Source organism: Electrona antarctica (genome assembly GCF_951216825.1).
Source record: "Electrona antarctica genome assembly, chromosome: 19".
Classification (NCBI taxonomy): domain Eukaryota; kingdom Metazoa; phylum Chordata; class Actinopteri; order Myctophiformes; family Myctophidae; genus Electrona; species Electrona antarctica.
Genome location: NC_136800.1, coordinates 22952644 through 22969217, shown reverse-complemented (window position 1 = coordinate 22969217; position 16574 = coordinate 22952644). Strand labels below are relative to the sequence as shown.

The window sequence follows — 16574 nt, the reverse complement described above, 5'->3', positions numbered from 1 at the left end:
GAATGAACAGAAACACCATGGAATGTTTTCCATGTGAGAGTTATATCCGTCAGCAGGTGCAATAAAGGGAGATCTCTTCGCTTGAAAATGTCAAAACGTTGTTTGTGTTCCAAACCATCCGACCACCTAACCTAGCTCTGGTCCATAGCTCTAATGCAGTTGCATTTAGAGCAATGTTACCGATGACTTCCGGGGCTCGCATAAATGTCAGACCAGCCTCTCGTCTTTAGCGTAAATAAAAATAACGTTTTTGCTTCTCACCAATACAAAGGCGGGGTGTATCATTAGAAAGCCTACTTTCCTTAGTGGAAGCACTCTGAGCCCCCCACCACACGTATAAACGGTACTTTTTGGCCAGAAAGGGATTTTTTTTCACCGGAGGAAAAATATTCTGTATGAGGGTTTTCTCTTGGCAATATCGGTAGAGGGCGCAGTGGAGTAACTAAAAGTATTTTTTCGGTGGAAAAAGAATCCCTTTCATGTTGATGGAAGATGCTTCTGAATATGTATTCTATTGCCAGTTTGACCACTTCAAATGCAAGAAAATCAGTAACAAAAAACCTCTAAACAAGGCAAAGCCTGACTGCAACAACACTCCATAGGTGGCGACAGCGCACTGTCCAAGATGCGGGAGGCCAATATGCATACCAACAAAGAAGAAGACGGTCGTAGCCGACAGTGTAAACTACAGCAGAGCCAGGCTAACAGAAGCCGCTCCAGTGCTGTGTGGAGTGCTGCCAGTGTAGGCTATGCTATACTTGCAGGGAGAAAACATACACAATACACACTTACCAAATAGGAATGTGAGTATATCTCACGACTCACGCTCACGCGCAACGAGCGCACAGCTGTCACCAACGGGAACGTGAGTTATGTGTATCACACGCGACGAACACAATCGTCGCCTGCAATAAACAACATATATGATGATACAGCCTCACGGTACACCAAGGGGGTGCCACAGAGAAGGCAGCTCAGAGCAGGCATCCAGTACAATGAGGAATGATAGTCAAAATCACAAGCTGGTATAAGCTCTTACTGACCAGGATGAAGAAAAGAGGAAGAGTGTGTGGGTGTGGGACGCACTTATAGAGTGACGTCGGCACCCACAGGTGTGATTAATTTGGTATAATGCTCCTGATCCGAGGGTTATTGTCACATGGTTACAGGTTCACTTGAAATTAAATAAAACTTGAAATCCACATGCATGGCGTGGATGCCCTTAACCCAACGTCCACAGAGTTTATATTCCAAGTCACTGATAATGTGTGCTTTTATTAATGAATTAATGAGATAAAGATGGCCGACCTTCGGAATGGTTGGTGTGTGTGCGTGCGTGCGTGCGTGCGTGCGTGCGTGCGCATGTGCTCCACTTTTATCAAGTTTCATCCTGTGTGACAATGATAGGTACAATAGCTAAAAGATTCTAGTGAGCAACATGGGAAAGAAATTGGTATTAAATATGTCCATGTTCTATTTATCTCTCAGCCAAAGAAAGGGGAGGGGGGAAACGACAATGGGCAGAATGAACGGGATATGAACATTTGTCCCATAAACATTGTGGTGGTAAACAAACGACTACTAAATTCATGGTGCCCTCATCATATTTACATCACAATCCAGAGGTGACTCAGAGAGAGGAAGCAGCAGGAGAGGACGTACGCGCGGTAATCAGTGACTCACTTTGCATATCCAAACTTCCTTTTTCACGCAAGCAAGAGCGCAGTTGGGGGGTCTGATGTGTATAACCAGTACAACCAGTACACCAGGGGCACCCAAAAGGTAGATCACGATATATTAGTAGATCACAAAGGCTGTGCAGGTACTAGATAGACCATATGACATGCTCCTAAGAATATATAGTTCAGGTATGAAAAAACTATTTTTGGTATCTGCCAACTTGAATTAAGGTGGCTTGATTGATTGACATAAAAAAGGGCCTGTCAGCTCAAACCCACAGCCACAATGCAATACTTTGTTTTCAAGAGTGTTGCACACAAACGTCAGTAGCATTACAAAGTTACAAAAAAGGAAAACAAAAAAGAGAACTACCAATTCCATTTCCCCCCGTCTATTTCCCATTCCAGTCTTATATGTAATGCCAGCGCCGCTATTCCAAAGCCCCTTCAGGTACATTTTTGAACTATTTTTGAACTATTTTGTTTGTGGGTAGGTCTTGTTGAGCTGGTCATTTTGAAAATAGCTCTAAAGTAAAAAAAGAAAAAAAGGTGTGGGCACCCATGCAGTACACCATGGTGGCATGTTGTTGGGTTTTGTGCCGTTTTAGTTCACAAACCTTTTTGTGTCAGGCAAGGTCCCCCAAAATAATGTATTGGCCGCGACTGGACCCCCATCTGAAAATGTTTTGTGCCACTAGTCCAGTACAGTGGTTCACACACTGTGTTGCCGCAAGGCACCCCTGTTACTTCATAGCACGTTACATCTATTATCATATGACATAATATAAATATGTACATCTTTCCAAAGACTTGAGAGAATAAGTATAGACTAGGGTCTAAGTAAATAAGTAAGCCATCAAAGTGTTCTGTGGCACCCCTGGACTTGCGTCACGGCACCTTAGGGTGCCACGGGACCCACTTTGAGAACCCTGTTCTATTGACAGTGCTTCTTTAACTTTTTCATGTCAGGTTGAACCCCCAAATTAATAAAGTATCGTATTTGGCCACGGAACACCATCTGACAACATTTTATGCCAGGGACCCCATATACAACACTTTGAAAAAAAAGTATTCAAAATTCTTCACATTTCTTGTGTTTCACCGTTGTGAGCTTGTGGATTGGCTATTTTCACATAGGCGATGTGTTCTAGGAAGTGGTCAAACTTGGGACCCCCTGGAAGCCCTCAAGGACCCGAGGGTCCCTGGACCCTACTTTGAGAACCACTGATCTAGTACATTGGAAAGTGTATACTCATTATTGCTTACATTTTTGACGTGTGTCTCTGGGTACGCGCCCTCGCCCCAAAACACACGGCCCTCAGTTTACGCACACACACACACACACACACACACACACACACACACACACACACACACACACACACACACACAGAGAGAGATCTCAAGCCTTATTTTTGTCAACAAAAATGTCAATCAAAAAAATTAAATCAATCAAAAACCTCCCAGATGCCACTGAGAGAAAACGTGTGACGACAGCACTGTGCGTCTCCACGCCGACAGTTATCAGCCATTCCATTCACAAGCACGAGAGTCACGTCGGTGGAGAGACATTAATATCACAGCTAAAGGAAAACACAGATGACTTCCGTAAAGCCATCACTGAGGCAGGGCCGTCTCAGTTTTCGTCATCGAGAGACCAACAGGTTCAGCCCTTAAAAAAAGATGCTGAAATCTAGCCTATCAACTCCTGAGGCATGATGTCAACTATAAAGCCTGTATGTATGTGCTTGCCTGATTGTGTGCCAGGAGTACCCATGTCAGAAAAAGCAGATCTACAAGCTTGCAGATCGGCTATTTTACCAGCAAGATACTAGCCTGGTTAATAAGTCAGACTTATATCACACTGTCGCCGAAGGCAATTTGTTTTTGCCAAGGCAGATTCGCGTCTGGCTTATTAGCCAGGCTAGCAAGATACACCAAAGTCCAAAAATCTGGCTTAACCCTTTTACTACAAGAATGGGATATCCTCACAAAAAAAAAAACCCCGATTCGCTGTGCAGTATTAGCTTCATAGACCTTTACAAAACAACATCAACAACAACAAAGCCAACATTTACAAACGTCAGAATACAAGGCGTTCAACAGTCACCGGCGTTTCAATAAGGGCACACTGGGAGCTTTGCATATTGCCATGGTGAAAATGTCAGAGCGTTAAGCGGGCCAGATACTGCCGTGTACATCCAATTTCCCCAGGACAAACACTACGGTCGCTTGCCATGCCACACCCAGTGTAAACATATCTCTGCCATATTCACACATTACATGACATCAGTACACACACACACGCAGGCACACGCACACGCACACACACACACACACACACACACACACTGCAAAGAGTGCTCGCAGGGCCTCAGACAAAAGCACAAAGTGAGCCGTAGTGCTGCTGCTGATACTTTAAGGATTATACCACCAAAATAAACTCATTTGCCTGTCATGCTTTAGGACATTGTTTAAAAAAAGAGAATAAAAAAGGAGGGAATGAAAAAAAACCTGGTTGCGTGATTCTGGGTCACGATGAGACATTGTTTGCTTGACCTGTGTTGGTTCAAAATTAAACCACAGAGAGGGCCTCTTTTCCACCGGGTTGAACCGGTTCTGTTACTTTTTTTCCCCCGCCAAATTTTGAGCCAGTTCAGAGTGTTTCCACCGACAATTAATGAATTGGTTCCGAGAACCGTAAATGTTGGTTCGGAAACTCAACCAAAAATACTTAGTTTATCTGGTGAACCAAAGTGGGCATGCCAAATGCCAATATTACACAGGCTGGATAATGGAAGCGGTTCTAGAACCAAAGTCCTGTGGATGTAAAAGGGGGTTAGGGTCTCGGGGTGGAGCTGGTTGGACTCACTATTGTGCGCAGTCGATGAGCTGGTACTCGTTGGACCTCTCGAAGCACGCCTTGACTCCTTCATCGTCCCACAGCTTCTTCGCGTGGTCAAAGAACTCCTGTTTGTGGAGAGAGAGAAACCATGCATGTCAGCGACATTAGAAGCCTTATAATGGTGTCTGTCTATGGATTAAAGCTAAATAAATCTCACGACCTAATATGTAATTTGTGAAACAGCGTGAAAGGGATCACCACACACTAGCGCCCGCGTGTCCTACACACTTTAGTTAACACAATATGTAAGATGATGATGTTTTGGTAGCCATTCAGCTAACCAGTTTTGCAGATTGAGGCGTTAACGATTGCGGTTATGAAATAGCTGAGATCATTAGGGTTTTCTGGAAGACTGAAATAACTAATAAACAAAAATAGGCTATTTACGCAAGCTTACAACACGTCGCAGCGTGACGTGTTGTAATCTTGTAGATTATTGTAAGCTTGTAGATTTTTGGTGCAGGACACACTTCTATAGAAGACATGCTGACTTCTATGCTATGGTATCCAAATGACTGAAATCAGTCGTGGTGACTGAGAACTTGAATCCATGGGTGTCTGTCCGCTGGACAGTGGACACCTTATACAGTTGGAGGCCATCGATATTGTCCTTTTCTTTTTGCTGAGGTTTGCGTGATCTGCGCAAAAGGACAGTTAACCCATTTTGGGCGGGAACCCCTTTTGGTGTTTTAAACATTATAATTTAGCTATTGAAAAATAGCTAAAATAGCCACCGAGTGGCGCGCTACGAGCTTTGTAGGTCTGCTATTTTTTTTAAATCGTGAAAATATTTATTTCAGAAAACTGGAGGATTTAGAAGGATTTTTTTAATTTTTGAGGTCAGGCCTAAATGGGTCAAATGATAAGGGACAATATCGGTGGCACCCAACTGTACGTCCAAAACTGTACTTCAAACTAATGAAAATAGCCGATCTACCACGGACTGCACAGGCACATATGGATTTTAAAGAACCTAGCCACGTACACAATATTTCAGCATAACTTTGCTAGCGCCACACACATGCCTGAAACTTGAAATGGTCTATGCGTTTGAACCAGTGTGAACATGAATAAATAAATACAATAGATTATAAGACATGTCAACGAGATAGACACAGGGCTCAGTACTGTGTCGAGACTCCATGAAAGTGTGCACGCACCAAACAGAAGAACTATCATGGTCACACTCATCTTCTCTGGACTGCATTCAAATATAAAAACAAGTTTTTATATATAAAATATAAAGTTAGAAATGATTAGGAAATATACCCAATATACACAGTTGTGGACAAATAGGAATATCCTTCGAGATTATCTGGGATAATATACCAAGTAATTATTTCTAAAACTTCATGATCTCTGGGCATTGCCATGAACAGTGGAATAATGTACCCTTCTCCACGTTGCACTTTACACATTGGTCTGGTAAATTAGGATAGTGGTAAATGGTGCATTTATATAGCGCCTTTATCCAAAGCGCTTATAACTGGGGCATTACATTCACCCATTCACACACTGATGGCGGTGGAAACCATGCAAGACACTAACCAGCACATCAGGAGCAATTTGGGGTTCAGTGTCTTGCTCAAGGACACTTCGACACTAACTCTGGGGGAGCCCGGGTTCGAACTAGCAACCTTGCGGTTACCATCCGGCCACTCTACCCCTGAGCCACCGCCGCGATCAAAATGATTAAGTAGAGAAGGAGTAATATACATTTGCATCAGAAATTTGTATTGTAGTAACTTGTATGTGATATTGATCGTCTGTTTGGGCTTTGTAGCAAGCCCTCTACCGATGTTCAACACTTATTTATACATTTAGATTGTTACACCAGGCCAATCTTCTACACTCAGAGGATTCCCCAGACAACCTCACAAACGTATTGTCGTATCTGATGGAACCACATTTCATTATTATAGCATAAAATATCTGTTTTAAACTAAAAGTGTTACTCTCGTCTCTCCTTATGAGTGAGACCAGGCTACGTGTTTGGGTACAGACATTTAGGCACCACAGCTTCACAGCTTAATTGCACTCTATGCTAAATAAGCTATAGGCCTACTTTGATCTAACAGCACCTAGACTAGAGAGGTCTCCTGCTGTGCCTTCCCGTGACCACACCTAGTGACTTGAACATTTTGGTTTGGGTGTTAACGACTGTCTGTTTCAAATGTGTATTGGGATTTGGGCTTGTATAAAGACTCTAATGCCTATCTGTGTTAGTCAGTGGCTCACACGCCGTGAGGCGGGTGGCCTAGGCCCATGCAGGAGAGATGATCTGTACTTTGTTTCTGCAATAAATCTGGACTCGGGAAACCCTCATTCATCTGTCTGCCTCCGCGTTTATTCTGAGTACTTTTGCCTAAGTATTTTAGTAGTTTGTTCATGGGCTTTATAGAGAGAAAACCAGTCTCTCTGTTTAGGTCCAGATACTTCAGTATCATAATTTGTTGTATATTTAAGTTATTTTTCACATCTGACATGTGCAATTTGTGATCACAAAGCCTAAAAGGCAAACAGAAATACGAATTGTAACGTTCCAGACCATTATTCAATGCAAAAAATGTAATAGTTCGCAATTACTTAACAAACAATTACCTAACAAACAATTACTTGTTCACCTTAATTTGTAATGGTGACAGCCCTAACTAAATGTGTACACATTTAGTTAGTTACACTACGGCCGCCGTATGATAAATTGGAAGGTTCCTGGTTCGACTCTTCTCCATGTCATGGTCCTCAAGTCCTTTCCTTGAGCAAGACACTGAACCTCTAAAGCCTGATTTATACTCCAACATAGCCGATCTACAAGATCATAGCTGATCTACACCCCATAGCAGATCTACAAGATCATAGCTGATCTACACCCCATAGCAGATCTACAAGATCATAGCTGATCTACACCCCATAGCTGATCTACAAGATCATAGCTGATCTACACCCCATAGCAGATCTACAAGATCATAGCTGATCTACACCCCATAGCAGATCTACAAGATCATAGCTGATCTACACCCCATAGCAGATCTACAAGATCATAGCTGATCTACACCCCATAGCAGATCTACAAGATCATAGCTGATCTACACCCCATAGCCGATCTACAAGATCATAGGTGATCTACACCCCATAGCAGATCTACAAGATCATAGCTGATCTACACCCCATAGCAGATCTACAAGATCATAGCTGATCTACACCCCATAGCAGATCTACAAGATCATAGCTGATCTACAAGATCATAGCTGATCTACACCCCATAGCAGATCTACAAGACCATAGCTGATCTACAAGATCATAGCTGATCTACACCCCATAGCAGATCTACAAGATCATAGCTGATCTACACCCCATAGCTGATCTACAAGATCATAGCTGATCTACACCCCATAGCTGATCTACAAGATCATAGCTGATCTACACCCCATAGCAGATCTACAAGATCATAGCTGATCTACACCCCATAGCTGATCTACAAGATCATAGCTGATCTACACCCCATAGCAGATCTACAAGATCATAGCTGATCTACACCCCATAGCAGATCTACAAGATCATAGCTGATCTACACCCCATAGCTGATCTACAAGATCATAGCTGATCTACACTCCATAGCTGATCTACAAGATCATAGCTGATCTACACCCCATAGCAGATCTACAAGATCATAGCTGATCTACACCCCATAGCCGATCTACAAGATCATAGCTGATCTACACCCCATAGCTGATCTACAAGATCATAGCTGATCTACACCCCATAGCAGATCTACAAGATCATAGCTGATCTACAAGATCATAGCTGATCTACAAGATCATAGCTGATCTACAAGATCATAGCTGATCTACACCCCATAGCAGATCTACAAGATCATAGCTGATCTACACCCCATAGCAGATCTACAAGATCATAGCTGATCTACACCCCATATCTGATCTACAAAGATCATAGCTGATCTACACCCCATAGCAGATCTACAAGATCATAGCTGATCTACACCCCATAGCAGATCTACAAGATCATAGCTGATCTACACCCCATAGCAGATCTACAAGATCATAGCTGATCTACACCCCATAGCAGATCTACAAGATCATAGCTGATCTACACCCCATAGCTGATCTACAAGATCATAGCTGATCTACACCCCATAGTAGATCTACAAGATCATAGCTGATCTACACCCCATAGCAGATCTACAAGATCATAGCTGATCTACACCCCATAGCAGATCTACAAGATCATAGCTGATCTACACCCCATAGCTGATCTACAAGATCATAGCTGATCTACACCCCATAGCTGATCTACAAGATCATAGCTGATCTACACCCCATAGCTGATAGCAGATCTTAGCGCCTACTCCTCGGATAAATGCAACGCACACAGTGAAGCACCTACTCCTCGGATAAAGATGCTATAGATAAAAAGCCAGAGTGAGCGTTTCCCCGTACATGGTCTCGGTTCTTCAGCTGACTTCCTGCTCCGGGAACAATGGTCTACATTATGCAGGCGAGCTCATCTTATCAATGACTTTGAGACATTTCCTGGGACTCTCTCTGTATCCACCCCCCCAAACCAAAATATATATATATATATATATCTTATATCTCTTCCTCGCCTCCTCGCCCCATGCACGTCTTTTAGATGGGGATCGAGGAGGAGGAGGGAGGGGTTGGTGTGTGTGTGTGTTTGTGTGTGTGTGTGTGTGTGTGGGGGGGGGGGGGGGGGTAGAAGCACCACATGAGCCATCTGCACTCCGCACTTCGCTCCTGCCCTGGAGAAGGCTTATGGAGAGCCGGCGGAACGTGAGAGCACACAGCCAGAGCTTGGAAGATGGGGAGAGGAAGGGGCGTGTTTAAGCAATATTACACAAGAGGATGCGATTTACCGAGTTTAACAAGCAGGTAGTTTGCGCACATCCAGTCGCACACTGTCACCTGATGAAGGCCGCTCACGGCCCAAACATCGTGTCCTGAATAATGTCAGTGTTTTAACACTGACATTAATAAACACTGTTGCAGCAAAGACTGTGTACGGACTTCTCCTTATCTGGATGTGATTTACCGACCCTCGAGTGTTACAGTTACCCTTAAAGAAAACATGTCAACTCAATGTCATTATAATTATAACTAAGATATTCACTAAAACAAATAATATTTTTTTTATGACAGATGTAGCCTACTAGCCACTAGACCAAAAATGTTCCAAGAAAATTGCTAGCATAGCAGCCCAGCTGATTTGTATGTTTTGATTGGATGTTCCATCATGCTCGTTTGAAGCACGGCTCAATCAGCGCCGTATAGATGAGAGCGTTGTGACTTCTCCGTTCATTTCACAGGGCCAGTCCAATGGCGGCTCTTCTACATAGACTTCTATTGCCGAAGAGTCCTGGACTGGAAGTTGGTAGAATGCACTGGACTCAGGCAACAGCCCAGATTAAGTGATCTTAAATCAATTTTTGTCTCCACCAGGCCGAAGGCATGGGGAGAGAGTATGTTTTGCACTCCGTCCGTGTGTGTGTCCGTCCGTGTGTGTGTCCGTGTGTCCTTCCGTCCGTCCGTTACCAGCTAATCTCCGGCACCGTTAACCCGGTCGATGCCAAACTTTGCACACACACACCCTGGATGCCAACGATGAACCTCTGCCCCACATTTTCCAGAACGGCCTGTTATAGCGCCACCATGAGGCAGCTTTTCACATGTTTTACCTAAAACTGCACCGATCTGCGTGAAACGTTGCATGCACACTCCCTAGAGGCCAAGGACAAACCGTTGACCTGCATTTTCCGCATCTGCCTTTTATAGCGCCACCAGGAGGCCAACTTTTGTACAACACATTTTTTGATATTACTCCTCCAGATTCTGGCCAAAAATCTCACAAATCGTTACACACTATCTCTATGGTCATGTGCTCAAGTCGGATCTGTCCGATATTTCATATTCCATCCTAATTGGCTATAATTAGCTTTCACAGTTTGCAAGATTGCCCCGTTTTGAACAAAAGCCTCAAATCATGAACGCAGCATGCAATTTACGTGAAATCTTTCACACATTTTCTTACTAGGCTGAGGAATATATCCCACCCTTTTCACATTGGCCTGTTATAGCGCCACCAACAGGTTGATTTTTGCAAAACACATTTTTGGAACAAAATGCCTCAAAAACATGTTTATATTAATCCTAAACATTTTGCCAAACATCTCACACAGTCCTATCCTCCTGGTGGAGACCTGTGCCCAGAAGGGCACTTTTTCTAGTTTTAGATTGTTTTTAGTATTAGTACAACATAAACATTACAGAGACTTTAGTTGTCACTGTACAATACTTTAAAACAGTAGGCATGTTGCACACATGCCTAAAATTGCTGATATTTGCGCCGACCTCGTTTAAACAATGTATTTCAAACTCAATCAGATTGCTTCCTCGAAACGACCTGTTGTATATCTTCTATCTATCTATAAATGCACCATGTCTGTCTGTGTGTAATCCATGTAACCCGAGAACCGTTCCCCCCCTAAATTCAACACACGCGTGCCACACCACCACAGGGAGTGCAGTGCCCGGTGTTGAGTCGGGCGGACCCACGGTTGTCCAGAACCGCCACAAAAGGCCTCTGCCCGGGAAGGGCCCCTGGGTCCATATATGGAGCTGGCCTGTTCCGACATCATTCTGAGTTTTTCTGACATCTGCATAGACTCCATATTTGGGCATGCCTGACAAAGAACTCCATTTATAGGCATAAAAGGGACACAGACATATATATCTGGGTGGGGCATGCATTTCCAACTTGCATCGTTCCGAATAGGCCAGTGCCCAACGGGCAACGCTGTAGAGGCTCCAACGCATAATATCTGGGTGGGGCATGCATTTCCAACATGCATCGTTCCATATAGGCCCAGCGGCACCGCTGTAGAGGCCCCACGGGCACCGCTAGTGAGTAATAATGCGACATCTCCTACAGAACCCACGGCGGGAGAGTTCACACCTAACCAAGTCAGCAGATCGACGCCAGATCCGCTGACTTGGTTCGGTGGGAACTCTCCCTCCGTGGGTTTGGTTCTGTGTGGGAAATCACAACACGCTCTCTGGCTTTAAGCGCTGTCAACCTGGCTGTTACACTACAGGCAAACATTTTCAGACGTGGTCCAACAATCAACAAGATGGTCTATGCTATCTGCGCGACAACCATGGTACTGTATATGATGTAGTCTAAAATAGGGCTTGACCACACTCACTCATTGACCACGTATGCCCTTGCAAAAAAAAGGTGAAAAAAGCCAATATAGCCGATCGACAAACTCACCAATGTGCTGCGATGTGAGCTTGTAAATTATAAATGTCAGAACATTTTTGGACATTCATTTTAAGATTTTGCCCAAAATAGGGATGCCATGGTGGTTTAAGTGGTTTGTTCAAACACAACGAAGAGGAACCAATCTGGTATGCAGGAAGTAACTTGCTGTCAGTGGTGGAAAAAGTACTGCAGAATGTCCCATTTCAAGTTTTCAATTCAATTCATTTGAAAATAGCAGATCTACAAGCTCACAATACATTGTGACCTTGTAGATCGTCTATTTTCCAATGGCAAAAATGTATATAGAGCTGAAGTGGTTAATGTATCTTAATAATAATCAAAATCTAACAAAATAACGAGTAACTAGTCTTACTCCACTACATTCATTTAAAAGTTTAGAGTACAATATTTGGATCCGAGATGTAGTGGAGTAAAAGTCTAAGTAAAGTAAAAGTATTGTACAAATACAGTATAAATACCTCAATATTGTACTTATAAGTACAGTACTTAAGTAAATCTACTTTTTTACTTTCCACCACCGCCTGCTGTAATATTACTTCACTTCCTGCTACGTTACCACCAAAAACCTTCACTTGATTTTTTTGTATTAGCAAAAAGACATTGTGGGCACGTGTACACATAGACATCAAAGAGGGCTTCAGCCCCTGCCTTTTTACCTGTCTGTAAAACAACTGCCTTCTCCAGACCATGAATGCAGCATTTACTATGGTGAAAGAAATGCAAACGCCCTCCTCTCCTTTCCATGCCATACCAGAGAATAGCTTTTTTCTGAACTCTCCTAACATTGAACGCTGAAAGAATTTGTTTAGAAATCCATGTCCTCTCCAGTAGCACAACGAGTGCGGGGTCGTGCCCGGAAAATAGCAGATCTACAAGAGATCGGCTATTTTCTTCCAAAAGTGCCCTCTTACGGAATTTCAGCCCCTGCCTCTGTATTGTCTGTAACACTCTCTGCACGTCCCTGCACTGTAGCTGTTTGCCTGTTCCTGTTTGCCTCCCTCCACCTCTCTCACCTCCACCACCCCACCTCCACAAACATCCATAGGGCTTCTTCTCCCCAGCATCATCCCTTGTTTCATTTCATTTCACTGGCGGCTAATTACTTTTTCTGCTAGTTCGAGTCTAGCCTCGGTACCCAGGCTTTTTCCGTTCGCATTCGGCTCAAAAAGAAAAGCCTGGGGAAACGCATTGGAAGATCTGGCATAGGAAGCCCACTTCCTTGTATTTCGCTAACCTATAACAGTGCAGAAGGGAGTCGCTCCAAATTCGGTGACGTCAGTGTTCTCCGCTGTTTTCTACCGGAGAGAGAAGGGCAGGGGAGGGGAGGGCGGGCGCTCGGATCGGTGAACCAATAGGATCCATCGTCGTGATCACGCCGGCACCAATAGGATCCCGCCATGTACTCGCTGGCACCCGCCCCTCTAGACCAGAAACCACACAGGCTGAGCCACCCGCCCCTCTAGACCAGAAACCACACAGGCTAGGCCATCCGCCCCTCTAGACCAGAAACCACACAGGCTGAGCCACCCGCTTCTCTAGACCAGAAACCACACAGGCTGAGCCACCCGCCCCTCTAGACCAGAAACCACACAGGATGAACCACCCGCCCCTCTAGACCAGAAACCACACAGGCTGAGCCACCCGCCCCTCTAGACCAGAAACCACACAGGATGAACCACCCGCCCCTCTAGACCAGAAACCACACAGATTGAGCCACCCGCCCCTCTAGACCAGAAACCACACAGGCTGAGCCACCCGCCCCTCTAGACCAGAAACCACACAGATTGAGCCACCCGCCTCTCTAGACCAGAAACCACACAGATTGAGCCACCCGCCCCTCTAGACCAGAAACCACACAGATTGAGCCACCCGCCCCTCTAGACCAGAAACCACACAGATTGAGCCACCCGCCCCTCTAGACCAGAAACCACACAGGCTGAGCCACCCGCCCCTCTAGACCAGAAACCACACAGGCTGAACCACCCGCCTCTCTAGACCAGAAACCACACAGGCGGAGCCACCCGCCCCTCTAGACCAGAAACCACACAGGCTGAGCCACCCGCCCCTCTAGACCAGAAACCACACAGGCGGAGCCACCCGCCCCTCTAGACCAGAAACCACACAGGCGGAGCCACCCGCCCCTCTAGACCAGAAACCACACAGATTGAGCCACCCGCCTCTCTAGACTAGAAACCACACAGGCTGAACCACCCGCCCCTCTAGACCAGAAACCACACAGGCTGGGCCACCCGCCCCTCTAGACCAGAAACCACACAGGCTGGGCCACCCGCCCCTCTAGACCAGAAACCACACAGATTGAGCCACCCGCCTCTCTAGACCAGAAACCACACAGGCTGAGCCACCCGCCTCTCTAGACCAGAAACCACACAGATTGAGCCACCCGCCCCTCTAGACCAGAAACCACACAGATTGAACCACCCGCCTCTCTAGACCAGAAACCACACAGATTGAGCCACCCGCCCCTCTAGACCAGAAACCACACAGATTGAGCCACCCGCCCCTCTAGACCAGAAACCACACAGATTGAGCCACCCGCCTCTCTAGACCAGAAACCACACAGATTGAGCCACCCGCCTCTCTAGACCAGAAACCACACAGATTGAGCCACCCGCCCCTCTAGACCAGAAACCACACAGGCTAGGCCACCCACCCCTCTAGACCAGAAACCACACAGGCTGGGCCAGGCTAGTTGGAGTCCAACTCCAAAGAGGGAGGAAGAGAGGGAGAGAGGGAGAGAGAGAGAGAGAGAGAGAGAGAGAGAGACATTTGCAAGCACAATAAGCACTTTTACTTTTGGTACTTTAAGTAGCTATATTTTGATGTACATACCCCCGCCCCCCAACTGCCCTCAGGCTTCTTTTCCACAGAGGCGTGTGACACTGGCTTTTTGAATAAATGTAGTGTGTGCTACAGAGGCCTACAGAGCAACCCATAACACAGACAGTGGTGGAAAGTAACTAAGTACATTTACTTAAGCACTGTACTTAAGCAGGTATTTGTACTTTACTTGAGTATTTACAACGTCCATTACTTTTACTTCTACTCCACTACATCTCATATCCAATTATTGTACTTTCTCCACTACATTTATTTGAAAACTTTAGTTACAAATTACTTTAGATTTTACTGTAGATTTTGATTATTACCCCATTATTACCCCCATCTGAAAATATGTTGTTCCAGGGACCCCCCAGAAGCAAAGATTTGAGTTAAAAATGTTTGCTCGGAAAGAATATATATTCAAAGATTTGCAACAAAAATAGCAGACCTCCAAGCTCGTAGCGCGGCACTTGTAGATCTGCTATTTTTCAATGGCTAAAGTATAACAAACCAAAAGCTTAAAACACCAAAAGGGGTTCCCGCCCCAAAATGGGTTAATGTTACAGGGAATGAATAGGGACAACAGAGCCCTGACGCCAATCTATGCTTCATATAACTATGTTCAATTATGCTCAATAAATAAATATTCTAAATTCATTCTAAGAGTTGTCTGACTGAACTAAATATACTGACAATTTTGTCAACAAATAGAAACTAGACTAATATGTTAGGGAGGGACTAGAGGAGAGATAATTTTGCGCCCTGAAAATAGCCGATCTACAAGCTGCGGCGCGTTGTGAGCTTGTAGATCGGCTATTTCCAGCATGCAACTAAGTGTAAAATCAGCCATTATGACGTCATCACGGTCCATCAAAATACATTTTAGTCGACTAAATCAACTGTAGATTTAGTCGACTAAATTCTCATGATATTTAGTCAACTAAAACTAGACTAACACTGAAACATTTCAGATGACTAAAATATGACTAAACTAAATGAAACTTTACTCTAAAGACTATGAAAAATAATAACTTGCTCAAAAATAAACATAAGCTATGGCCCTTTTTCCAGCCATGCATAAAGCAGCCACCCAGCTCCTTATGAACCCATGATGGCCATCATCATCATCGCTACTTTTATTAGACTGAAATAGAGAGAGAGCTGACTTCCATGTTTTACTGCAGTTAGACACACTACGGACAAATTTTGCTAAAAAGAGAGCAAGAGAAGAAGTGGAGGCAGAGAGATAGAGAGATAGAGAGAGAGAGAGAGAGAGAGAGAGAGAGAGAGAGAGAGAGAGAGAGAGAGAGAGAGAGAGAGAGAGAGAGAAGAAAGACCACAACTGTTCATGAATTTCATCTTTCACAACATACACCAAAAACAGAGCCGTCTTTCCTGCCTGCCACCCGTTAACCTCACAGAAGCTTCAATTCAGTCGATTGTATGAATCAATTCATGAAAATAAAACCAGATAAAGAAGACAACACATCATAATATTACGATATCCCAAAATCCCACAAGATATTTAGGCCCTACCCTACCCTGCCCGACCTTACCCACATTTAGCGGGTTTAGCAGCTTCCACTATCCGTAAACGGTATATTGCAGCCAGCCACATTACCCATTACCCACTATACATTATGCCGACCACTTTATTTGCGGTTGGAGGTTTGCCCGTGGTTGTGTGTTCAGTCGGTCAATCGGTCCTTGTGATACATAAACTACAGACACACACGCGCTCGCTCACAGAGATTTCACGCATGTATAGTATGATGATATAAAGTGGTGGGTGTAGCCGAGTGCATAGAGAGGACATCTGGATAAAAGCC

General features: G+C 44.5%; 1 protein-coding gene across 2 annotated transcripts in view; it reads right to left on the bottom strand.

Annotated features, from left to right (window-relative positions):
* The window catches only part of LOC306912494 (guanine nucleotide-binding protein G(olf) subunit alpha), an 84202-nt gene that overhangs the window by 46629 nt on the left and 20999 nt on the right, over positions 1–16574 (bottom strand). For both annotated transcript variants that reach the window (XM_079488763.1, XM_079488764.1), the window contains exon 5: positions 4552–4649. In XM_079488763.1, coding sequence (XP_079344889.1) covers positions 4552–4649 — 98 coding nt within the window. The remainder of the gene's footprint in view (positions 1–4551; positions 4650–16574) is intronic.